Below are 27,194 nucleotides of genomic sequence, written 5' to 3' on the forward strand. Positions count from 1 at the left end.
CTATGAAATATTGTGATTAAAATCCTTCAGAAACAGTATTTCTTTTGCACTGCTGTGTGACTCCATATCCTATCCATGGTTTAAATATATTTTTTCATAAGAAATCCACAATATCTTAGTTAAAATACACATTTTAGTCGTGTCCCTGGGTTTTCACTCAGTCCTGTTACCCAAACATATTACCCCATCTGACAAATTTGGAACATTCCATAAATCACATGCTCAACAGGAAGTTACATTAGTTGTGTCTTCTGAAGGCCATGGGAAGACCAAAAGTTAGTTCTCTCATTTACTTTTCTGTATATTTGATGATTTTTTTTAACTTTGACTGATAAGGTCAATGTCAGCATACTGTCCTGTTACTTAAATTATTTCTTAGATGATATTTGTTTATTTTAAAAATACAGATTTTTGATAAATCACTAGAATGTGCTAAGTGTGGTCATGCTATTAGCAATGACGCCATGTGGCTTAATTCCATGTATTAGCTAATCCTAGGCTAAAAACTCAGTCCTGTTACTTTCAGATGTCACTTGAGTTTTGGAAACAGGACTGAAAAAAATGCAGCCATCTTTGACTTCCAAACCTTGTAAAAAAATAAATAACATAGCCTGAGCCTTTTGAATAGTTAAATGTGTGTGTTATTATAATCAGTGTTGAAAAGATATAACAAATTAAGTTTAATTTGGGAGTGGTACAACAAGCAAATGGCACCCATTCGGTGGAATGTCCCACAAGTATAATACTATATGCACGTAAATGATTAAAATTTCATTTAGTTTCATCATTGGTTAAAAATTTTGAAATGAATGCCTCTATATTTTGTGGGTGCTTCAGCTCAGTGTCGAGATTTTATTCATTAAAACCTTTTTGTAAAATACAAAAATAGAATGGAATCCTCTTAACTACTTTTGGTTTTATTGTCAAGACTGCAGCATGTTGGTTTAGTGATATGGGGCTTTTCCTATGTGCTATGAAGTGAACCTTTCCTATGCATTAGCAACAAATCATGAATTACTAGCAGCGACAAGGTAGAAGAATTTGCAGACGTCTAAAAATAAGGGGTGACGAGCATAGATTAGCATATTGTATATTCCAAGACACTGTGACTGATATATGCACAGTGAGTCATTTTTAGAGAAGCCAGCTGTGTTATGACAAACCAATCATATCTCTGTCAGCCTACTCAGCTGAGACATGATGGTATGCTTTTACATGGGAGAAGAACATGACCTAAAGTCTGGAAACCCAACTTTCACTCTGACATAAGTTGAACGACAATACAAAATTAAAATTTGTATTATCAATATTTTGCTCCTTATTCATCAAGTTCTGGGCGCTGAGGCTGTTTAATATGGCATTGATCCTAAAACATTTTTCTAACACTTCCGACATTTTGCAATATAATTTGGGTACTGTCTCTAAGCTAATGCCATATGTAAACATTAACCCTAGATTATCAATATAAGTGATACACAGTCAGATAAAGGGTCTCCCACCACAGATCACACAACATACTCCATATGTACTTACACATAAAAGTAACTGTTGTATGTGTAATCGTTCAGCTTACAGTATAGTAGGAGCGAACGTTGATTGACTTGTGCTTCTTTGTTGTCAGGATCATTGTCTAGTTTGTTGTCCTTCTTATGGATGGTGCTGCCAGTCTCCCCCCGTCTCAATTCACTCTTTTCCTTTAATTTGCAGGTGTATGCTATTTGTTCCCAGATTGCAGCATTTTCTTAATTTATTATCCCATTAATGTAAACACATAACCATCTAAAAGTGGATATTGTTTCAAAAAGTAACGTGTGTACACAGTATTCATTTAGAATCTGCCTAAGATATGGTACATTCTAAAGGACAGAATACCATCTCACCGTAAAAGCCTCCTGCAGTGTAATATTCTTGTCTTTCTTATATCCTTGGTATTTCTGTGTGGTTCTAAACACATTCAACAAATGACCCATTTAAGGGCAAACAAAATATATCAACTTCTTGGATTGTTTTATGTTAACTGCTAACTTTTTAGGCAGATGGAATCATACTTCTTTTCTGATGGTAAACTGATAAATGATGTTGGTGTATTTGACAGAATATAAAATTCTTAAAACATAACCTTTTCATGAAAAAAACACTTTTCTATTAAAAATTGTTCATAGCAAAGTATGAAATATGCTGTTATGATGTGTTTTATTTTCAGAATGCAAATAATAGGAATGTTTAGATGGAGATAAAGCACCATTAAATGATAAAGCTTTGTATTTTCTGCTATTGATACATGTAGGGGATATGTTCAGATATAAGCAGTGTAACAGACATGAGTGGTGATTTTATATCTAATTCTCTCTCTCTCTCTCTCTCTCTCTCTCTCTCTCTCTCTCTCTCCATGCATGGTTAGGCACGATGGTTGGTGGTGTTTCTCATTAATTCTGATAATGTAATATAATTAAGCACTATGTCCGGCTGAGAAAAGGACAAAACATTAGAACCAACAAAAGTCAGACTTGCAACAATGATGGAAAAGATGTGAGATCAGACTTAATGTTTTCACTCCATGACTGAACATAAAATCCCAGAGTGGACTGAAGCCTTTAATGGATCCCATAGCAGTGGGAAACTGTTGAGAGAGATCCTTGGACTTGTTTAGCATGAGTGTGGAAGAGAACATAGGAGGCCCTTGTGACAGTATGCACAAGGAAATAAAGAACAACAACAAGCAGCCTTTCCTCTATCCTGATGGAGATGCCAATGCTAACCAAATCCCCATGGAGGAAAGCCACACTGAGAGAGGCAGTTTAATACCTCCCCTGTTGTCACACAGCAGTACTCAGGAAAGGATTATTATTTGGGGCACACATGCCCGCAGTGAGGACCCAGAACTGGAAGAGTTTGAATTATTAGAGTGTCAAGAGATGGAAGCTTTTCTAACAGAGCGAGAAGAGAAAGATGACGATACAAGCAAAGAGAGAGCAAAGAAAGACTTTTGTCAGACACAGTCTGCTCTCACATGTTTGGACCCTGCTAGCAACACAGACAAGACAGACCAAAATGCCAACCACAGTGAAGATATTGATGTAGATCAAAACACACAGCCTCTGGACCTCAGGACGTCTGCCTCTCGGTCTGGAGGAAGGAGGAGCCTGAGAGAGACACGTAGTAACTCAGAGAGCAATGTTTTTGTCTCCACTTTCTCAACAGTGAGCAACCTCAGTGGAAGCTTGGCTAGTGCTCTTGACAGTGCAGGACATACACAATTTCCTTCTTCCCTACCCTGCAAGCCTACCTCAGAAAAGTGCCAGTTCCAGCAGACAGTTACAAATAAATCCCTTATCCTTTCCATGCAAAGCAAAGAGCATCCCAGAAAGAGGGATCAGAATCATAGTTCTACAGTACTGCCTCAGGATCCAACACATGAGCGTAGCTTGAGCACTGAAAATGGTGACTGTCTGACAGACAGGCAATGCTGGAGTACAGACAAAGGCTACAACAGACAGGAGAATGTTCTGTCTTCCAAATTCCAGAGAAACTTTGAAAGAGTGCCACCTTCTTGCAGGCAGCTTGTACGTCCACTTTCTCCAGGAATGGAGCCAAAGCTAACCTCAGGACACTTTGCACATAAAGACGCCCCTCGAGGAGAGCGGCCTTCCCTCTCTTCAGACAGAGGTCCTAAAAACAGCAACCATCAATCTGATCTAAAGGATCCAGTGCAGATTAATAGTAATACCCAATCTCTTAGCTCAGGCTTAGGGATCCAACCCAGCCAGACATCTACCAAGGTGGGATCCATCCTCCGAAGGCAGGGTTCAGTTGAGAATGCTGCCAGTCAAAATGCTGCCCTGGACAAGAAGAGCCATTTGAGCCACAGAGCCTACAGCAGCCCTACCAGGCCTTCAACGCCCCCATCTCCTAAGACTCCGGGGTCTCCTCAGAGACGTCCTCCAATGTCTCCTGGGAGAAGCCGAGGGCCTGCTCGAGGCCCGCAGCTGGGTTATGGTGCTTCTCAAGGGTATGGCTTTGGGCTGAGACCTCCAGTCAAAACCACCATCAACACGAATGTCCAAAACTCTGTACCCCAACAAAGCTCGAGTGTAACATCATCTCCACCCAAGTGCCCCCTAAAGCCAAAAAGTGTTCGCCCTAAAATTATTACCTATATACGCAAGAACCCACAGATGAAGGCTCAGGCCACTGATAGCCCATATGAAGTCTCCTCACTACCCACCAAGCTCTCAACCTCCACTAGTTCTCCAAATCCCAAAACACAAGGAGAAGAGCCACCTGGAGCACCAGTGCTGAGTGCTTCTAACCTGCTATATGACAAATATAGGCAAGACCTGCAGAAAGCTCGATATATATCTCCTGACTCAAATGTGTCCGGGACAAAGCCTTCCAGCCACACTATGCCCCACAAAGCCATGGGGAGGACGAACAACCTCTGTGGCTCTCTAGGAAACAAATACTTGCCTGCAACGGTAAGAGACTTCCACATCAACAATCCAGTTCATTCATTCAGGGGCTGAGAGGATATAATTCCATATATGTGGAGTTCAAATCATATATCTAAGAATGGGTATGTTGAGTCATTGATTCATTTTGTGATTCTAATATCACAACAATATCTATACAAATTGGCCTTGTAATAATTGAGTGTCTTGCACTATATTACAGCTAGAGTTAAGAATTTTAATCAATGTCACCTTGAGAAAATTAAGAGACTTAAAGCACTATAGCAACTATAGCACTATAGCAACCAGAAATAAATCTACCTTAACAGCATAGACATTAAGCAAGGGCTTGACACTCAGGAGTACTTGACAGTTTATGATGACTATAAAAATGGCATTTAGAAAAAGCAAGAGAAGCATTGCCTTATGCATTAGATACAATTGAATTAGAAACACTTGACAGTTTATTAGGTGCACCACTGGTCCTTTTTTATCAGGATAATCTATCATATACCAGTTATTATTTCCAAATATTGTAGCCCTTCTGTTGCTAGGCACAATTTGTCAGCCCCCTTTTACCACATTTATCACTGAAATAGTGCTGACCTAAAATTATTTGGGTGGTGCTTTTTCTCCTAACAGCAGGGATGATGAAATTGGAGTGGCATGGTAGGTTGTGTCATGCTGGTATCATTGGGATCAGGCACCAACCCAGTATTGAATATTACATACTAGTGGTCTTGACACATAAGGCATCCAAAATGTTGGTTTTATGAGATTGAATGAAAACTATGGATGCATTTTAAGATGGCCCATTACATAATTATGGATTTTGTTTATCTTTTGCATTATTTTAGATTTCCTCTGGAGCCAAGGATCTATCAGAATCACAGACAGTAACTCAAGAAACAGGGGGGATTTTACAACCTCCTCGAACCTTGAGACCCCAGCTTGGTGTGGGTGCTGTCAGCAAGTCTCCGTCCTCTGTTGCTGCTAAGAGCAGGGTCTTCACACCACAGAAGTCACCTCTAGCTCTCAGTCAACCTGTGCAGGCAGTGACCCCATCAGTGACTGCACAAACCACCTCATTAGTGACCCCATCCACTCAAAGCCCACCTGAGTCTTCAGGTAATGTCTCCTGTTTTAACTTCACTACAATGTATCAAACATAAATGAAGCTATGGTAGAAACGAATGGTAGGGGAATTAATTAGAAGTGCATAAAATGGATGCATCCAATAGGAGATGTGGGAAAGTGGATGTGAAAAGGTTAGAGATACAGAACAGGAAACTTTATTAACTGTACAGTGAATCATTCGTTGGTTGCCAAGGATGAAAATTACAAGTCGGCCTATCTCTATCAGTTCTCTGATGGGATGTTACCCATGACAGAATTTAGCTGTATTCTTTGAGGGACTGTAGCTCGTGATGAATTTCTGGCTTCTACAGAAGCAGCCATTGTTTTCCAGCATATTGGAAAGGTGAATAATTTTGTGCATGTTGGTGCTAATTAGATACATGCACACAACTCCATTAGTTCAAACTATCATTTTCACATCATGGGGTTCATAATCTGCCTATTATTATCATAATATGCCCTTACCAGAATGAAGATAAATGTTTTTTGCATGTTGTGTGCCCCAGAGGTTCTGCAAATCTATGAGATGCAAAAGAAATAAGCCTTAAACAACATCAGTTGAGGCAATATTTGCCTACGTGTTTTACTTGTGTATTCTACAGTTATTAACATAAATAGTACATATACATATACATATTCTACATATAGTACATACAGGCCCGCCGACAGGGGGGGACAAACGGGTATGTTGTCCCGGGCCCAGGAATGGGGGGGCAGAACTGGGCTCTCATGAAGTTGCGATTATTTTATTTAATTTCAAAATGTGTTGATTTGGGGGAGAAATGTGCTATATTTGCATTCAATAAATGATTTCTAGATCTTTTGCCTTTATTGTCTTTGAAAAAGGCGTCAAGAACCCCCTACCACCCCTAATGCAAAAATGGTTTGGTCTGACTCTTTGATTAAGGGGAAAAAAACAACATCGTTCGATCATAGCGCTTCGACAATCAGCGTGCGTGCCATTTGCCAACATGCACAAGTCAGGAGCACAGAAAAGAAAAGAGAAAAAGAGAGGAAGAAACCAAGAGACTCAGGGGCTCACTGCATAAATATTTTAAAAAAGATTCGGATGATGCAGCAGGTACTAGCAAAGGCAGTGGGGCAGCTGAGCCAGGTAAGACCAGTGTTGGGCACGTTACTTTCAAAAAGTAATTAGTTATAGTTACTTTTCCCAAAAAGTAACTGACTTAGTAACGGAGTTACTTTGTCATAAAAGTAACTAATTACCAGGGAAAGTAATTATTCCGTTACATTTTGTTCCCCCTCAAAAAAAAATCAAATTCAATTAGTGTAATCATAATAAAAGTAAATGTTAAATGTGTTTAATGACTGAAATGGACACTTAACAGAACCAATTAGTAATGTTATCTACACTATATTAATATTTTTGTGGGACAATGTGAGATAAGACATCTATCAAATGTAATATATTTTTGTAGTTATTAAAATTATGTTACTAATTACTGGCCACTGACGAGGACAAACGCTTTGTTCCTCGACATAATGTGCATTGCACGTAAACACTCTTGCCTTTTATTTCAAGTAATGAAAAGTAATGGCTGTATTTCCAATGTGAAAACGCAGTGCTGGGCTGACCGCTCGCCATCGCTGTGTCTTCCGATTGAAAGAGCATGCAGTAGTGCAGTAGGCGTGGCCTACCTACGTATGTTGTCCAAATCTACTCTGATTGGCTTACTGCGCCGTTGTCTCGTGTCTCCCCACCCCACACGAAAGCAGAGTAAAGAAAGGCTGAACGAGCAGCGTGCCAGATGAGAACAGCTTTAATAAAGTAACGCATAGTATTTTATTGTAAGTAACGGGAACGGCGTTATAACGATGTAAAAAGTAATTAGATTATTACTCGTTACTAAAAAAAGTAACGCCGTTAGTAACGCCGTTTATTTCTAACGCCGTTATTCCTATCACTGGGTAAGACACAGCCAACTCTTTCCAGCCCCGTAAAGTAAAGGCCAATTTATGCTGACAACGCAGTCCTCGCAGATGGCGTCGCAGATAGCGTCTGCGTAGCCCCCCCCCTTTGCAGACGCTCTGCGCGCACCTCCCAAAAATTGTGACCACCGCAGAAGCCTCGCAGACAGCGCCGCAGACAAGAGGGCTCTGATTGGTCCACTCTACATCCGCTGTACACGCACTTCCGCTTCCCTACTTTCCCGGTTTGGTTTGTTTTCACGGCCGCCATTTTTAAAAACACGAGCGAAGATGGAGCAGCACGAAGAGCGGTTGATCAAGGAAGTACGTACATCTATACAACTCCAGTTCTAGTCAGTATAAGTAACCGGAGGATAAACATTCCACTAACCACACCCACCAACTACTCCTAGCGATTTCGCGACTTTGCGCCCCCTTGCGTTGTGGCGGTGAATAACATCGCGCACGCCTATTACTCCCCTCTCAACGATAAATTACAACTGTCTGCGAAAAGCTATCTGGGAAAGCCTTGTCGCAAGAGCATGCAGAGGCCCTAACCCCAACCAACGCACGCGCGGCACGCAATTCATGTTACAAACGAGGGGAGAGCAAGTCACACTGAACACCATATCAAACGCACAGGGCATTGAATCATTTCATAACCACAACGGCTTAATAACATTGTGTTTCATATATCTGATTGAAGCTAAGAATATTCACATTAGCCCGCAATCATATCCCGCCATTTCTCGAGTGGTGTGTTCTTCTCTGCTTTTCACACTGGACAGTACGCACGCATGCACAACAAAAGTCTGGCGCATTGCATTTCGCACCTGAATAGTTGCAGACTAAGGAAATGTTAAAACTGTAAAAATGTTGAAATGCTAAAATGAAATGGTTGTTGACCGGTTGAATGGTTTTTGAATACCTGTCATTTAAGGGTTGGAGTGAGTAGAGACTGGGATAAGACAGGTGGGTGTTTGTGTGGGTTGGCCCGGGGGGGGCCCATTCAGAGCATTTTGTCCCGGGCCCAGCCAAAGCTGTCAGCGGCCCTGAGTACATATACATATTCTATAATAGTACATATACATATTCTATATTTCTGCATAAATATGACCTAAAACATCATCAGATTTTCACACAAGTCCAAAAAGTAGATAAAGAGAACCCAGTTAAGCAAATGAGACAAAAATATTATACTTGGTCATTTATTAAAGAGTTAAAGAGTTTGGACTCCACCTTCTCTTGAGATTCATTTCATGGACAGATGTCCTGACATTTTCCTTTATAATTCGCTGGTATAATTCAGAATTCATTGTTCCATCAATAATGGCAAGCCATCCTGGCCCAGATGCAGCAAAACAGGCCCAAACCATGATACTACCACCACCATGTTTCACAGACGGGATAAGGTTCTTATGCTGGAATACATTGTTTTCCTTTCTCCAAACATAACGCTTCTCATTTAAACCAAAAAGCTCTATTTTGGTCTCATCCGTCCACAAAACATTTTTCCAACAACCTTCTAGCTTGTCCACATGATCTTTAGCAAACTGCAGACGAGCAGCAAGAGCATTGGCTTTCTCCTTGCAACCCTGCCATGCACACCATTGTTGTTCAGTGTTCTCCTGATGGTGAACTCATGAACATTAACATTAGCCAATGTGAGAAAAGCCTTCAGTTGCTTAGAAGTTACCCTGGGGTCCTTTGTGACCTCGTCGACTATGACATGCCTTGCTCTTGGAGTGATCTTTGTTGGTCGACCACTCCTGGGGAGGGTAACAATGGTCTTGAATTTCCTCCATTTGTACACAATCTGTCTGACTGTGGATTGGTGGAGTCCAAACTCTTTAGAGATGGTTTTGTAACCTTTTCCAGCCTGATGAGCATCAACAACGCTTTTTCTGAGGTCCTCAGAAATCTCCTTTGTTCGTGCCATGATACACTTCCACAAACATGTGTTGTGAAGATCAGACTTTGATAGATCCCTGTTCTTTAAATAAAACAGGGTGCCCACTCACACCTGATTGTCATCCCATTGATTGAAAACACCTGACTCTAATTTCACCTTCAAATTAACTGCTAATCCTAGAGGTTCACATACTTTTGCCACTGACAGATATGTAATATTGGATAATTTTCCTCAATAAATAAATGAGCAAGTATCATATTTTTGTCTCATTTGTTTAACTGGGTTCTCTTTATCTACTTTTAGGACTCGTGTGAAAATCTAATGATGTTTTAGGTCATATTTATGCAGAAATATAGAAAATTCTAAAGGGTTCACAAACTTTCAAGCACCACTGTAAATAATCTTTGACTTGTAGTGCGCTCAAAACAATACAATAGCACATTATTTGATGTTTTACCTCATGAATTATGTTGTTGTTGTTTTTAAATAAACATTTATTTCAATTTTGATTCTTGTAATACATTAAAAAAGTTGGGGTGGTAAAGCATTTACCACTTTATAATATTGCCATTCCTTCTCACAACACTTAAAATATGTTTGCAGACTGAAGACGCCAAGTGATGAAGTGTTTCAGGTGTTATTTTGTTCCATTCTTCCTGCAAACAGGTCTTAAGGCGTGCAACAGTACCGGGTCGCGGTTGCCATATTTTTCATTTTTAAATTTGCCACACATTCTCTATTGGGAACAGAGGAGACAGGCACCCTCTTCTTCCACAGCCATGCCTTTGTAATGTGTGCAGAATGTGGTTTTGCATTGTCTTGTTGAAATGAAATGAAATGAAATGAAATGAAATGAAATGAAATGAAATGAAATGATGTCTTCCTCAATGACATCATATATGTTGCTCCAAAATCTCAGTGTACTTTTCTGCATTAATGCTGCCATCACAGAAGTGTAAGTTATATTTGCCAAGGGCATTGACACAAACCCATACCATGACAGACCCTGGCTTTTGGACTTGTTGCTGGTAAGAGTTGGATGGTCCTTTTCATCTTTGGTCCAGAACACATGGCATCTATTTCTTCACAAAAAAGACCTAAAATACTGATTCATTTGACAACAATAGACATTTCCACTGTGTAATGGTCCATGATGCCTCTGAGCCCAGAGAAGTCAATGGCACTTCTGGTCGCAATGGACATAAGGCTTCTTTTTTACACAGTAAAGTTTTAACTGGCATTTGTGGCTATAACTCCATATTGTACAGCTTGACAAAGGTTTGCCAAAGTAATCCCAAGCTCATGTGCTTATATCAGCTATACATGAATGACAGTTCTTGATGTTGATGTTTATTTAACATCAGCTGGCTGCATTTGTTTTTAAAAATGGGTACTCACCCCAACCTTCATGAAAGAAATATACTAGTGCATCTCAAAAAATTAGAATATTGTGAAAAAGTTCAATATTTTCCATCAGTTATTTAAGAAAGTGAAAATGTTATATATTATAGACTCATTACACATAAACTAAAATGTTTCAAGCATTTTTCTATTTTAATTTTAATCAGTATGGCATACAGTACAAAGACATAAAAAGCCCATCTCAAAATATTAGAACATTTCATTTTGAGTTTGAGTAAAACAGTATGAACACAGTGTATCTCTCGGTCTAGTTCAGTACACACAACCACAATCATGGGGAAGACTGCTGACTTGACTGTTGTCCAGAAGATGATCACTGATGCCCTCCACAAGGAGGGTAAGCCACAAAAGGTCATTCCTGAAAAGGGTGGCTGGAAAAGGTGCACAAGCAACAGGGATGGCCGCAGTCTTGAGAGGATTGTCAAGAAAAGTTGATTCAAGAACTTGGGAGAGCTTCACAAGGAGTGGACTGAGGCTGGTGTCAGTGTATCAAGACCCATCACGAACAGACATCTTCAAGAAAGGGGATACAACTTTCGCATTCCTAATATCAAGCTACTCCTGAGCCAGAGACAATGTCAGAAGTGTCTTATCTGGGTTAAGGAGAGAAAGAAATGGACTGTTGCTCAGTGGTCCAAAGTCCTCTTTTCAGATGAAAGTACATTTTGCATTTAATTTGGAAATCACAGTTCTAGAGTCTGGAGGAAGAGTGGAGAGGCATAGAATCCAAGGTGTTTGAAGCCCAGTGTGAAGTTTCCACAGTCTGTGATGATTTGGGGTGCCATGTCATCTGCTGGTGTTGGTCCACTGTATTTTATCAAGTCCAAAGTCAATACAGCCATCTACCAGGAGATTTTAGAGCACTTCATGCTTCCATCTGCTGACGAGCTTTTTGGAGATGCTGATTTCCTTTTCCAGCAGGACTTAGCACCTACCCACAGTGGCAAAACTACTACCAAATGGTTTGCTGACCATGATATTACGGTGTTTGATTGGCCAGCCAACTTGCCTGACCTGAACCCCATCGAAAATCTATGGGGTATTGTCAAGAGGAAGATGAGAAACACCCGACCCAAAAATACAGATACGCTGAAGGCCACTATTGAAGCAACCTGGGCTTCAATAACACCTCAGCAGTGCCATAGACTGATCACCTCCATTCCACACCGCATTGATACAGTAATTCATGGTAAAGGAGCTCCAACCAAGTATTGAGTGTATAAATTAATATACTTTTCAGAAGTTGGACATTTCTGTATTGTAAATCCTTTTTTTGATTGATCTTATAGAATATTCTAATAATTTGAGATACTGGATTTCTGATTTTCATGAGCTATAAGCCATAATCATCAAAATTAAAACAAAAAAGGCTTTAAATATTTCACTTTACATATAATGAATGTAGAATATATGAAAGTTTACCTTTTTGAATTAAATTATGAAAAAAAAGGAACTTTTTCATGGTATTCTAATTTTTTGAGATGCACTAGTACAGTACCAATCAAAAGTTTGGACACACCTTCAAATGCAAAATGCTTTATTTTCATTAATTAAAAGACAATTCATGTCTTAACTCTTTACCCCTTAAAGCAGTTGCTACAGCCACCCTTGTATATGTATATACTGTTCACCCTTAGAACATATTTACAAAAAAAAAAAGTCTAAAGACAAGGTTTTGTTCATATCAGTTTTCTCCTTCATTATGTTGAAATAATCATGAGATATCATACATTTTTGAAAAGAGGGCATGACACAGAATACAAAAATCACTCAAAGTTATGTTTCAATATTCACCAACTCACAGGTAGTGTCTGAAAGTTAAGTAATACCTGTGTGAAAACCAATCTTCACATTTTAAATGAAGAATTCATGTCAAATGGTGTACAATAAATGATTACTGCAACTTTACAAAGATGCTTTATATAACGTTGTTCAATTATCTTTTCAAAATTCATACATTTTATCATAAATATTCACCTGGGATACCTGTAAAGGGTAAAATACGTATGTAGAGGCAAATTCAGAGTCGTCAAATGTCGTCATTATGGTACATACATGGCGGCGTCATATGTCGTCATTATGGGATATATGCGGGGTCGTCATATGTCGTCGTTAAGGGGTAAAGAGTTAAAGCAATGATCGATGTCGTTTCTCTTTACTTAGTTGAACGGTTCTTGATATAATATGAATTACTACAGTTGTGGAATAGGGCTATTTACTGTATGTTTATTATTTACTATTTACTGTTTGATGAGCTCAAACACATTAAAAAGGTAAGAAATTGCACTAATTAACTTTTGACAAGACACACCTGTTAATTGAAAAGCATTGCAGGTAACGACCTCATGAAGCTGATTAAGATAATGCCAATAGTGGTCAAAGCATCATCAAAGTGAATGGTGGCTACTGTGAAGAATCTAAAATCTCATCTCATCTCGTTATCTGTAGCTGCTTTATCCTGTTCTACAGGGTTGCAGGCAAGCTGGAGCCTATCCCAGCTGACTATGGGCAAAAGGCAGGGTACACCCTGGACAAGTTGCCAGGTCATCACAGGGCTGACACATAGACACAGACAACCATTCACACTCACAGTCAATTTAGAGTCACCAGTTAACCTAACCTGCATGTCTTTGGACTGTGGGGGAAACCCACGTGGACACGGGGAGAACATGCAAACTCCGCACAGAAAGGCCCTCGCCAGCCACGGGGCTCGAACCCGGACCTTCTTGCTGTAAGGCGACAGCGCTAACCACTATACCACCGTGCCGCCAAAGAATCTAAAATATGAAACGTTTTATTTTTAACACTTTCTTGTTTACCACATAATTCCGTATATGTCCCATATGTTATTTCATAGTTTTGATGTCTTCAGTATTGTTCTACAATGTAGAAAATAATCAAAATACAAAAAAACCTATGAATGAGTAGGTGTGTCCAAACTTTTGAGTGGTACCGAATATGTCTCTTTACAGCAGTGATTCTAGCAGGGAATGTGCTGCTTGGAAGTGATACATTTATACAATTTAAAGTTCAATGTCAAATCAATGAATTTCAAAGTTCCACAGTCAAAAAGGCATTCATTTCTGTCTTTTTTCTCACACTAAATCGAACACTGAAATGACACCTATTAGCTCAGGACAAGTCCGAAAAGGCAATTTCCTTCAGCTCTGAGTGTCCAACTCTCTTTGCCGCAAGTCCTACAATATCAAAAATCTCTTTCTTAGAAGCCCTACAAAAAGACAAAATGCATTAGAAGGTAATAATCGAGCAAAGCATTATGAATCATTTGTTTACTGAGACAGGAAAGCAGAGGCACGTAACACAAGGTTTGGAAATGAATGTTTATGAGACACTGGTTTCCCCTCTAGTCTAGAGAAACAGAGGGAGGGAGAGAGAGAGAGAGAGAGAGAGATAGATAGATAGTAGGGGGGATGAGGGAGATAGCTGGAACACATTTATCTTTAATGATCACAACTTTTGCTCCAAGGAGAGAACTGGCTGCAGTTTCATTAAAAATCCTGGTGTGTGTGTGTGTGTATGTGTGTGTATACCACATACACACATACTGTATGCAGTTTCTTCACAAGACATTTTTCTTAAACTGATCGGATCAGAGAGTAGAATTGAAAGGCATAATGAGAGAAGGTTATGATTTGTGCCACACTTGGGTTGTTCATACAGAATGCATTATGCAGCACTCCAGCATGGCTCATGGGATGGAGAAGCAGAGATGATTTATTTCCAGGAGTCAAAAGGGGATCATACTTGCAGCTGCCCCAAATCAGTGCCCAATGCAGGACCAGGCCGTTGCTTAGAAACTTCACCCCTGTGGATATGGTGCATGCTTGCATGTGTTAGATTAGATTAGATTAGATTAGATTAGATTAGATTAGATTAGATTAGATTCACTTTATTCATCCCACATCGGGGAAATTCACGTGTTACAGTAGCAAGAAGATGTCAAACAGATAACAAATAAAACTGTAATAAAAATTAGACAAACGAAGGATTAAATACAAAGGGCTATTTGCATTATCTACCGTGAAAAAGTATAGAAAAATTGCCTTATTGAGAGGCTCGGAAAAATTGCACATTACAGGTAGACTCTGTATATATACACACATATATACATAAATAACATTTATTATATATATATATATATATATATATATAAATAGGCGGCACAGTGGTTAGCGCTGTCGCCTCACAGCAAGAAGGTCCGGGTTCGAGCCCTGTGGCCGGCGAGGGCCTTTCTGTGTGGAGTTTGCATGTTCTCCCCATGTTCGCGTGGGTTTCCTCCGGGTGCTCCGGTTTCCCCCACAGTCCAAAGACATGCAGGTTAGGTTAACTGGTGACTCTAAATTGACCGTAGGTGTGAGTGTGAATGGTTGTCTGTGTCTATGTGTCAGCCCTCTGGCGACTTGTCCAGGGTGTACCCCGCCTTTTGCCTGTAGTCAGCTGGGATAGGCTCCAGCTTGTCTGCGACCCTGTAGAACAGGATAAAGCGGCTAGAGATAATGAGATGAGATGAGAGATGGCAGAGGTAGTAGTGGTGAAGTAGTGCAATTATAACAACAAACAGGTTATTGGTGCTACGTTACAAGTTGTGGGTGTTATACAGTCTGACAGCAGTAGGTATGAATAACCTGCGGTATCTCTCCTTACACCGTGGGTGTAGCAGTCTACTACTAAAAGAGCTGCATAAAGCCCCCACAGCCTCATGTAGGGGGTGAGAGGGGTTATCCATGATTGAGGTCAGCTTGGCTAACATCCTCCTCTCACCCGCCACCTCAATGGAGTCCAGAGGACAGTCCAAGACTGAGCCAGCCCTTCTGACCAGTTTATTAAGTTTCTTCCTGTCCCTCTCTGAACTTCCACAGCCCCAGCAGACCACAGTGTAGAAAATCACTGATGCTACCACAGAGTCATAAAAAAGTCCTAAGCAGTGTCCTGCACACACCAAAAGACGTCAGTCTTCTCAAGAGGTGGAGACGACTTTGGCCCTTCTTGTACAGGACATCTGTGTTGTTAGTCCAGTCCAGTTTGTTGTTAAGGTAAACACCCAGATATTTGTACTCCTCCACGATCTCAATGTCCAAACCCTGGATGTTCACTGGTGCAATTTGAGGAACCGTCCTTCTGAAATTGATCACCACCTCCTTTGTCTTGCTGGCGTTGATGCGCAGGTGGTTCAGTTCACACCAGGCGACAAAGTTGGTGATGACCTCTCTGTACTCCAGATCATCCCCCTCTGACACACGTCCAACGATGGCTGTATCATCTGAGAACTTCTGGAGGTGGCAGCTGTCCATGTTGTAGCTGAAGTCAGATGTGTAAAGTGTAAAGAGGAAAGGACCCTGTGGAGCCCCTGTGCTGCAGACTACCACATCAGACACACAGCCGCAGAGCCTCACATACTGCGGTCTGTTAATGAGGTAGTCGATGATCCATGCAGCCAGGTGGCAGTCAACACCAGCTCCCTCCAGCTTCCTCTTAAGCAGTGATGGTTGGATTGTGTTGAAAGCACTGGAGAAGTCAAAGAACATGATTCTCACAGTGCTCCCAGTGCCCTCCAGGTGCAAAAGTGACCGGTGTAGCACGTAAATGACAGCGTCATCCACACCAATGCCCGGTCGATATGCGAACTGCAGGGGGTCCATCTCACTGTTTACCAGGTGTCGGAGGTGGGAGAGAACAATCCTCTCCATGATCTTCATTAGGTGAGACGTTAAAGCTACTGGCCAAAAGTGATTGAGCTCCCTGGGGTGCGCAGTCTTGGGAACTGGAACCACACATGATGTTTTCCACAGAAGTGGAACTTTCTCCAGACTGAGGCTCAGGTTGAAAATGTACAGAAGAATCCCACAGAGCTGATCTGCACAGTCCTTAAGCAGTCTGGAGTTGATACCATCAGGGCCAGCAGCTTTCCTTGTCTTGATCCTCCTCAGCTCCTTCAACACCTGATCAGCTGTTATGGAGAGGTGAGGGGTGTAGCCGAGGTGTGAGTCCTGTAGAGTGAGGTCGGGGGTGGAGTGTGTGGATTGGTCTGGCAGGGATCGGAGGGGGGTGATGTGGTGTGAGGAGGGAGCTGTTGGTGTCAGAGGTATTATGGGGGGGGGGGGGGGGGGGGGGGTGGAGTGATATCACAGACCGGTCAGGACTATGGTGAGTGGGGGAGGGTGGGGTGGCACAGTCAAATCTGTTGAAAAAGAGATTCAACTCATTTGCCCAGTCTTGGCCCTCAGATACAGGGCCCCTCCCACTGTCCTTTGTGTGGCCAGAGATGGTTTTCAGGCCTCTCCATACCTCTCCGGTGTTGCTCCCCTTGAGGCGCTCCTCCAGCTTCCTCCTGTAGCTGTCCTTGCCTCTCCTTATCCCCCTCTTCAGCTCCCTCTGCACTCTCCTCATCTCCTCCTTGTTGCCAGATTTAAAAACCCTCTTCTTCTCATTTAATAGGGCTTTTAGTTCAGAGGTCACCCAGGGTTTATTGTTGGGAAAACACCGTACCTTCCTGACTGGCACAGGTTCAGATATGTATTACTCATTCCCATGCTTGGTCATAAACTACGTTTACAATGTACGATATTCATAATGAATTTATTTTGCTGTTTTAGATAAAAATCACACATCATAAAAGTATTCTTTGGTCATGAGATTAGCAGTTTTAGAAAGCAAAAATGTGACATGCTTATTGGCAGCTGATTTAGTGCCATTGTGCCTAAAGACATTTTTGTTTTTTGTCTTTTTTTTATTTTTATTTTTTAAATTAAAATGCCTGTTGCTATAATTCTTGTCTAAAAGCCACTGATAGGAGGATGGCATAGGATGATGTGAAACTTACTGAACGGTTGCAAACAAAAAGCTAGCAATGACAAAATAGAAACTGAAAAAAAATCCTTATTACCTCAAACATATGTTGAAGAATGTTTCTGTTTATGTGAGCCTGTTTCTGCATGAGTCTACCTTTGGCTAGAGGATTTTCATTGTATAATCTGACATGAATAACATACTGTATCTTATCACAGTCTGTTATAGCATTTGATTAAGATATTTATTAGGATTGTCTTGTAAAATGTGACCAGTAATAATATTAAAAGGCCACTGAAATTGCAGCAAGACGGTGGGATATAGGCTTAAGCCAAGATGTTTAGTTTCTCCTCACATTGAGGGGGCTTACTTTGGAAGAGGAGTTTTGGTTGAAGGCTGCTATCATGTTTTTCCTAATCCAAGACCCTGAGCACATAATTTATGTTCCAGGTTTGTTGGAGACCTCCAGTTCTTGACATTGTTATATTTAACACCCTTTAGAGCATGCCAGAGCTTGAGCATGCTCTTACAGCTTTGACTGGGGAAATAGCTCAAAGAAATATGCAAGATGTCATATAGTGTTCAAAAAATTGCTGACATTTCAATAATTTATGCTGGACTAAGCAGTTGAAGTGATGCCGACCAGGACTTTTTGCATTAGAAGCTGCTAGAGATGTTTGCTATATGCAGGAAGTAAAGCTGAATTTGCACTATAACAAAAAAAAAAAAGATGACCAGATGGAATTATGAAATACAATTCCTTGCTGTTTTGAGGAGAAAAATGTAACACAAGATCAGCGCAGCTGCTGTACATAAGTCTAGACAATACTGAAGCCTGAACAAAGATAACCAAAAGGATTTGAGGCCAAGTAATGCACTCAACAGCCAAATGCACACATTTTTGGGATACATAGCCTACAATCTTACAGGATATGTAAGAGAGAGTTTCCTTCATACCTTAGTTTCCTCTAACGCTTTTCTGTTCATTTTTCTTAGACCAGTGGAAGCCACCTTCAACAGGACTGGCTGTTAAATCACTTTTGCCCAAGCCAGCTCCATCAGGCTTGCGTCCTCCAGGCTACTCCCGCCTCCCCGCATCACGCCTTGCTGCCTTTGGCTTCGTCCGCAGCTCCAGTGTGTCTTCTGTCTCCAGCAACCATTCCACTGACAGCACACGAAGTGATCCGTGCAGACCAGCACATCGTAAGTTACTGAGAGATTGTAATTAGTAAATTCTTTACTGAATATCATCTTCTCAAGTGCTCACAATTTATTATTGCTGGTTTACTGGACATAAAATAAACAACTGTAGCCCATTTGTTGATATTGTTTAACCTAAGCCCTATTTTTTTCACTTTATAAATCAGGTGACATCCCCAGGGACACACCGACAAGCTGATGTTTGGGTGGTAGATCTTTCTTAGCCGGGCAGTGACATGGATATGGTGATTGCTTGTGTGTGTGTGTGTGTGTGTGTGTGTGTGTGTGTGTGTGTGTGTGTGTGTGTGTGTGTTGTTTGGAATTTTTACAGTGTGTGGACCCTTTATTAGACTCTACCTATTTGATCAGCTTATAGATATGCACTTATAGACTTTCATTCATTTTCTTTCCTATGCACAATTTGCGTTTATTCTCTATTACCAGTCTCTAACCACAGGACTTCTCTTGGCTGGATATTTTTAGTTGACAGATTGTTCTGTGGCATTCAGGTGCTTTAAAATGAACTCAGTGTCACTGCTGTGCTGAAAATGATCTACAGCACAAATAATATCTGGCCTGTGGTGGTTATTCTAGCAGGTTATTTGCAATCATGGACAGGGTAGAGGGTGGCTGTTAGGTACAGGTTTGGTCTAAATAATACACTGGCATATCAGTATAAATGTACTGTAGTCGATGGCTATACGGTGGAATTTTATCCCTGATTGACGCTTGTCTGTAGAAAAGGTTAGCAGCCTCCACCACATGGTTTAATGTAACCTACAGTACATAAGTGATGATAGATCGTCTTCCTCTGGTTACAGTTGATGTCATTGTGTCCAATAGAGTCTGAGACAAATGAGTCATAGGACGGATTATATCATCACTACTTGTGTCTCAGGATGAGGAACCTCTTAGCTAAAATGAAAAATGAAAAAAAAAGGGGGGGGATGGGGTGATTGTGCGAAAATGCTGGGTAAGGTGTGAGAGACTGGAATGAGTAAAGACACCAGCAGAGGATTTACATTTTAACAGTTTTTTTTCTTCTCATATGGTGGGTTGGACTTGAGAATGCAAACTCAGTGTTATTATAGATCACCCAAACTCAGCAGAAAAATACTTCTGCCATACACACACACACACACACACACACGTATACATACATACATACACACACACACACACACACACACACATATATATATATATATATATATATATATATATAGACATGCAGGTTAGATTAATTGGTGGTTCTAAATTTCTAAATTGACCGTAGGTGTGAATGGTTGTTTGTCTCTGTGTCAGCCCTGCGATGACCTGGCAATTTTTCCAGGTTGTACCCTGCCTCTCGCCCGTAGTCAGCTGGGATAGGCTCCTGCTCGCCTGTGACTCTGTAGAACAGGATAAGCAGCTACAGATAATGGCTGGATGGGTGTGTGTGTGTGTGTGTGTATACAGTTAGGTCCATATATATTTGGACACTGACACAAATTTTCTTTTTTTACCTGTTTACTGAAACATATTCAAGTTATAGTTATATAATGAACATGGACATAAAGTCCAGACTTTCAGCTTTCATTTGAGGGTATCCACATTAAAATTGGATGAAGGGTTTAGGAGTTTCAGCTGCTTAACATGTGCCACCCTGTTTTTAAAGGGACCAAAAGTAATTGGACAGTTGACTCAAAGGCTATTTCATGGGCAGGTGTGGGCAATTCCTTCGTTATGTCATTCTCAATTAAGCAGATAAAAGGCCTGGAGTTGATTTGAGGTGTGGTGCTTGCATTTGGAAGATTTTGCTGTGAAGAAAACATGCGGTCAAAGGAGCTCTCCATGCAGGTGAAACAAGCCGTCCTTAAGCTGCGAAAACAGAAAAAACCCATCCGAGAAATTGCTACAATATTAGGAGTGGCAAAATCTACAGTTTGGTACATCCTGAGAAAGAAAGAAAGCACTGGTGAACTCATCAATGCAAAAAGACCTGGATGCCCACAGAAGACAACAGTGGTGGATGATCGCAGAATAATTTCCATGGTGAAGAGAAACCCCTTCACAACAGCCAACCAAGTGAACAACATTCTCCAGGAAGTAGGCGTATCAATATCCAAATCTACCATAAAGAGAAGACTGCACGGTGCAAGCCACTCATAAGCCTCAAGAATAAAAAGGCTAGATTGGACTTTGCTAAAAAACATCTAAAAAAGCCAGCACAGTTCTGGAAGAACATTCTTTGGACAGATGAAACCAAGATCAACCTCTACCAGAATGATGGAAAGAAAAAAGTATGGTGAAGGCGTGGTACAGCTCATGATCCAAAGCATACCACATCATCTGTAAAACACGGTGGAGGCAGTGTGATGGCTTGGGCATGCATGGCTGCCAGTGGCACTGGGTCACGAGTGTTTATTGATGATGTGACACAGGACAGAAGCAGCTGGATGAATTCTGAGGTATTCAGAGACATACTATGTGCTCAAATTCAGCCAAATGCAGCCAAACTTATTGGTCGGCGTTTCATAATACAGATGGACAATGACCCAAAACATAAAGCCAAAGCAACCCAGGAGTTTATTAAAGCAAAGAAGTGGAATATTCTTGAATGGCCACGTCGGTCACCTGATCTCAACCCAATTGAGCATGCATTTCACTCGTTAAAGACTAAACTTCAGACAGAAAGGCCCACAAACAAACAGCAACTGAAAACCACTGCAGTAAAGGCCTGGAAGAGCATTAAAAAGGAGGAAACACAGCGTCGGTGATGTCCATGAGTTCAAGACTTCAGGCAGTCATTGCCAACAAAGGGTTTTCAACCAAGTATTAGAAATTAACATTTTATTTACAATTATTTAATTTGTCCAATTACTTTTGAGCCCCTGAAATGAAGGGATTGTGTTTAAAAAATGCTTTAGTTCCTCACATTTTTATGCAATCATTTTGTTCAACCCACTGAATTAAAGCTGAAAGTCTGAACTTCAACTGCATCTGAATTGTTTTGTTCAAAATTCAGTATGGTAATATACAGAACCAAAATTAGAAAAATGTTGTCCCTGTCCAAATATTTATGGACCTAAATAAATAAATATATATATATATATATATATATATATATATATATATATATATATATCACAGTTTACATCTCATACATATTTAATGTGGCTCTCCTTTTACATATAAAGTCCTCTTATCCTTCATCTAATCTACTCAGCAAGAAGGTTTAGAAATGTCACATTTTCACCATACCCACATAAAAAAGTACGCATTGGCTTATGGAACATGCATATACCGAACACAGTGTGCTGTTTGTCTGTAGTGCTTCCAATTTGAGCTGTAAATGCTGCATTGCTTAAGGCCAAATGACTCCCTTTCCCAACTGCATTTTAAGACCAATTATAAGCTCAGGATGCTAATTATGTTGACTGGCCTACAGCTCATCTCATCTCTCTTATTATCTCTAGCCGCTTTATCCTGTTCTACAGGGTTGCAGGCAAGCTGGAGCCTATCCCAGCTGACTACGGGCGAAAGGCGGGGTACACCTTGGACAAGTCGCCAGGTCATCACAGGGCTGACACATAGACACAGACAACCATTCACACTCACACCTACGGTCAATTTAGAGTCACCAGTTAACCTAACCTGCATGTCTTTGGACTGTGGGGGAAACCGGAGCACCCGGAGGAAACCCACGCGGACACAGGGAGAACATGCAAACTCCGCACAGAAAGGCCCTCGCCGGCCACGGGGCTCGAACCCGGACCTTCTTGCTGTGAGGCAATAGCGCTAACCACTACACCACCGTGCCGCCCTGGCCTACAGCTAAGAAAAAAAAAATTAACACTACTTAATTAATGCATGGTGCCAACAAAGTGCACCAGTGAAATGCAGTTATCACATAATGTCACTCATGTGGCCATAACACCACACAAACAATATTTAACCCTCAGATATTTTGAAACATATCCGAATAGTTGGGATACTCTTTATGGTCTAGTTTTTTGATCACTGGTTTGGTTTGCAAATCTAAAATAATAAATATCGAAAACACGATCTATAATAAGCCTATATTATGGTATTGTTTATAGACTTTGGGCGGCACAGTGGTGTAGTGGTTAGCACTGTTGCCTCACAGCAAAAAGGTTCTGGGTTCAAGCCCAGTGGCTGACAGGGGCCTTTCTGTGTGGAGTTTACATGTTCTCCCCATGTCTGCATGAGTTTCCTCTGGGTGCTCTGGTTTCCCCCACAGGCCAAAGACGTGGTTAGGTTAACGTGGGGCGGCCTTGGGCTAAAGTGCCCTTGAGCAAACATCTATCTATTTACAGAGAGCGCCCCAATGAGAACATCACTGATCAGTTCACCTATCACCTTAAGCAAACATGAGCATTTATGGGGAATCTACTCGAGCTTCTGGAGTCTTTATGTTACTGGATTGTACCTTGGCCTGGTTGTAATAGTGTGAATTATTGATCCAGGATTGTCAAAGGCACCTTTGCCTCCAGTAAGTTAAGGTCTCTTGATTGATTTGTGAGTCTGAACTGAGAGATGTAGACCAACTTGTAATTGGATAAATAGGTTTGAATTGGAGAGTGTGGAATATTATTGCAGGAGCAGGCGGATTGATTAAATTGTCGTTACAGCCAGTCTTGCTTGAGTCTTAACTCAGTATTGATTCCTTACTTACCTCTTAACACTGATCCAGTCCTCCAAGTAATACCATGCTACACTGCATCTATATGTTATGTGATATTTGTGGACTGTGGTTTCAGAGAGAATGAAAGAGATGGGAGACAGGGAGGTGCTGTGTAGGCATTTTCATGGTGGGGTCAGTGAGTTTTGTTTTTTTTTTAAGCTAACTTCTATCACAATTACTGAATATACCTTAGGGATGTAACAAACAAAAATAATAATTGCATCAGCAAGTTACAGTGACATACACATACAGTGACATTTTGTTCCCATTTTTGCATTATGTTAAGACTGATGCAAGTAGGATACACCAATCAGCCATAACATTAAAACCACTGACAAGTGAAGTGCATAATATATAATTATCTCATTATAGTGGCATCTGTCAAAGGTGGGATATATATATATATATATATATATATATATATATATATATATATATATATATATATATATATATATACACCGGTATATATAATTTACCAGCCGGGAGGTCCATATTGTGAAATACTGTGACCGAGGTCTTGAAAATACTGACCGAGGCCTCTGGGCCGGGGTCAGTATTTTCAAGGCCAAGGTCACGGTATTTCATGATACGGACCGACCTTAAGCTGGTAAATAATATATTTATTTTTTTCTTTACCAAATTCTAATGGAAAATGAGAGCGCCCAAAAGGGGAAACCATATTTAGAACAAACCTGCTACAAGCTCGTCAAAAACCTGTTTGACAAGCTACGTCAGCTCGGAATTTTCCATTTAGGTTTCGACAGAACTTCCCAAAGACATTGAGGTTGTAGGTCGTCTTTTTTGTTGTATTTTCTGCCCTTTGCTCCTCAATAAACTGCTGGATTTGCTCGGCGTTAGCAACAGTTCCAGGTTTTCGACTTTCTCCTGAAATGTTTTCTTTTATTTCGTCTTTATCAGGGTAGTAAAACTCGCTTTCGCTGTGAACACTGTCATTATCGCTATCCATGCTGTAAAATTAATGCTATTATACTGAGAAATGCGAAAATAAATGTTGACAAAAAAATTGCTACTATGTTTGTTGATGTGAACGAGCAAGTCACCAAAGGTTCGTAACCAGGGTCTGGAGCGTAGGAATCCGGACTGCTCGCGAGCCAATCAGAGCGCACAATTTGATGGAAACCGGACCGCGAAAAAAATAAATAGAAGATATTACACGGTGGGCGGCACGGTGGTGTAGTGGTTAGCGCTGTCACCTCACAGCAAGAAGGTCCGGGTTCGAGCCCCGTGGCCGGCGAGGGCCTTTCTGTGTGGAGTTTGCATGTTCTCCCCGTGTCCGCGTGGGTTTCCTCGGGTGCTCCGGTTTCCCCCACAGTCCAAAGACATGCAGGTTAGGTTAACTGGTGACTCTAAATTGACCATAGGTGTGAATGCGAGTGTGAATGGTTGTCTGTGTCTATGTGTCAGCCCTGTGATGGCCTGGCGACTTGTCCAGGGTGTACCCCACCTTTTGCCCGTAGTCAGCTGGGATAGGCTCCAGCTTGCCTGCGACCCTGTAGAACAGGATAAAGCGGCTAGAGATAATGAGATGAGATATGAAGTTTATCTTCGAGTGGTGAATGTGTATTTCATGAGTGAGTGAACTTCATATCTTCACACCACTGTGTAATGTTCTTTATATTATATAGACACATCCACAAAAAAATACGTAAGTTAATCAAAAGAGTTATAATTTTGAACCGGTTCGCCATTTTGACAACACGTGTCAAGTCAGCGGGAAAACACTGGGACTGATGTCATCGGAGTGAAATATTGGGAATTATTATACATACAGGGCATTTTTTCGATGGAATAAAAACATGCATTCTATTCCCTTCTAGTGGGTTTCATTCATTTGGTTTGACAGCATGCAATATTGTTAGCATATCACTTATCCTACTTGTATTATGTCACTCTACCCAATGGAGAATGAGCATTGAATATAGTTTACGATATTGCATGGTTGTCAAGACAACATGATGTCACACTTCAATGCTGATATAAATATCCAACGAGAACATTTTCTGCTGCGCATGCGCAGAATCATTTCTTTGTTCGCTGAGAAAGAGAAAGACACACTGAACACCCAAAAGGCTACTAAAACTTCATTAGATATTCTTTATGCATATTTACAAGAGAAAACCAGGAGTTGTTGAAGTTGGACTTTTTGGAGTTGGAGTTATTGTTAGAACTTTGACTTTTTACATGGACATTGGATTGATAGAACATTGAATTACTTTGAATCAGAATCAGCACTGGATATTGGTAAATTACTCCCCCCCCGTTCTTAACTTTTGTAAAATCTATAATTGTTCCATCAATTGTGTATGTATAATCATAATAATAATATTGGCTGGCTTTTTTCACAGTATGTCATATATATTCCATTCACTAGCATAATACTGAACTCCTCTTTGATGCATTCAATATCATGCTAGCTGAATGGAATATACGGTATCTGATAGACCACGAAAAAAAGCCAGTCAGTGTTATTTAAATATGTCACTCAGATCCATGATGCATTTTATATGAAAAATACGAGTTTTCAACATGAGAAGATAAACTTCATGTCAAGCAAACGTGTGATTTCCTTTTTATTATATCGACATATTCACAAACAAAAAGTACCCAAATTTATCAAAACAATTCATCGATTTCCTCACGAGTGAGGATATTGGAAAAGATGTCATGGTTGTAGTTCTCAATGTCCCAAATGTAGTTTGTAGGATAAATATGAGTGGTATACTTCCCAGTAAAACATGCATGTCTATATAATATTGTGGCAGCGGGGGCGTGGTCAAGCGCCGGTCTGTGACAGGAGGGCGGAGTCAGGGAAGGTGAGTGGCAGAATCACTACACCTGACGGCAATTAACCTGTGTTTGTGTGTCTTCCCAGTAACCGCGCCCTATTTAAGGAGGCAGAGGGAGAGCTTTCCCCGGACGAGACTGCAGTGTGTGTTTGTCTCTGTCTCCATGTGGAATTGTCTACTGAAAAGTGTGGCAATAAAGCCTGAATTGAATCCGATCTCTGTCCTGCCGTCCTCTGTGCTCCACCCACCCATAGGGAACTTACCACAGTGGTGCCGAAACCCGGGACCGTGGAGCACCAACTCAGCAGCCCCATGGAATCCTCCCCGTTCGCCGACCTGGTCTATGCCCTCGCCACGGCTCAGCAAAGCCAGCACCAGGTGCTCGTCACACTCCGAAAGGAACAAGAGCGGCGCTTCGAAGCCCTGGTGCTGGCCCAGCAGGAAGATCGCGAGGCGTTCCGGCATCTCCTCGCATCGGCGGGGTCCACCAGCGCTCCGGCCGTGGGCCCGTCTCCCCTCACTATCACCAAGATGGGCCTGCAGGACGACCCCGAGGCGTTCCTCACGTTGTTCGAACAGGTCGCCGAAGCCTCGGGGTGGCCGATGGAGCAGCGCGCGGCGCACCTCCTCCCCCTGCTAATGGGAGAGGCACAGCTGGCCGCGCTACAGCTCCCCGCCGACCGCCGGCTGGCCTACGCGGACCTCCGCCGGGCCGTCCTCCAGCGCGTGGGGCGCACACCGGAACAACAGCGCCAGCGCTTCCGCACGCTGCGATTGGAGGAAGTCAGCCGGCCGTTCGCGTTCGGCCAGCAGCTCCGGGATGCCTGCTGGCGGTGGTTGAG

General features: G+C 41.4%; 1 protein-coding gene across 1 annotated transcript in view; it reads left to right on the forward strand.

Annotated features, from left to right (window-relative positions):
• Window positions 1–2,651: 2,651 nt before the first annotated feature.
• mtus2a (microtubule associated tumor suppressor candidate 2a) overlaps window positions 2,652–27,194 on the forward strand; it is a 99,423-nt gene continuing 74,880 nt past the window's right edge. The window contains exons 1-3 of the mRNA XM_060909543.1: window positions 2,652–4,502; window positions 5,306–5,576; window positions 18,652–18,858. Of these exons, the coding sequence (XP_060765526.1) occupies window positions 2,652–4,502; window positions 5,306–5,576; window positions 18,652–18,858 (2,329 nt within the window). The remainder of the gene's footprint in view (window positions 4,503–5,305; window positions 5,577–18,651; window positions 18,859–27,194) is intronic.

Source organism: Neoarius graeffei, chromosome 25 (genome assembly GCF_027579695.1).
Source record: "Neoarius graeffei isolate fNeoGra1 chromosome 25, fNeoGra1.pri, whole genome shotgun sequence".
Classification (NCBI taxonomy): domain Eukaryota; kingdom Metazoa; phylum Chordata; class Actinopteri; order Siluriformes; family Ariidae; genus Neoarius; species Neoarius graeffei.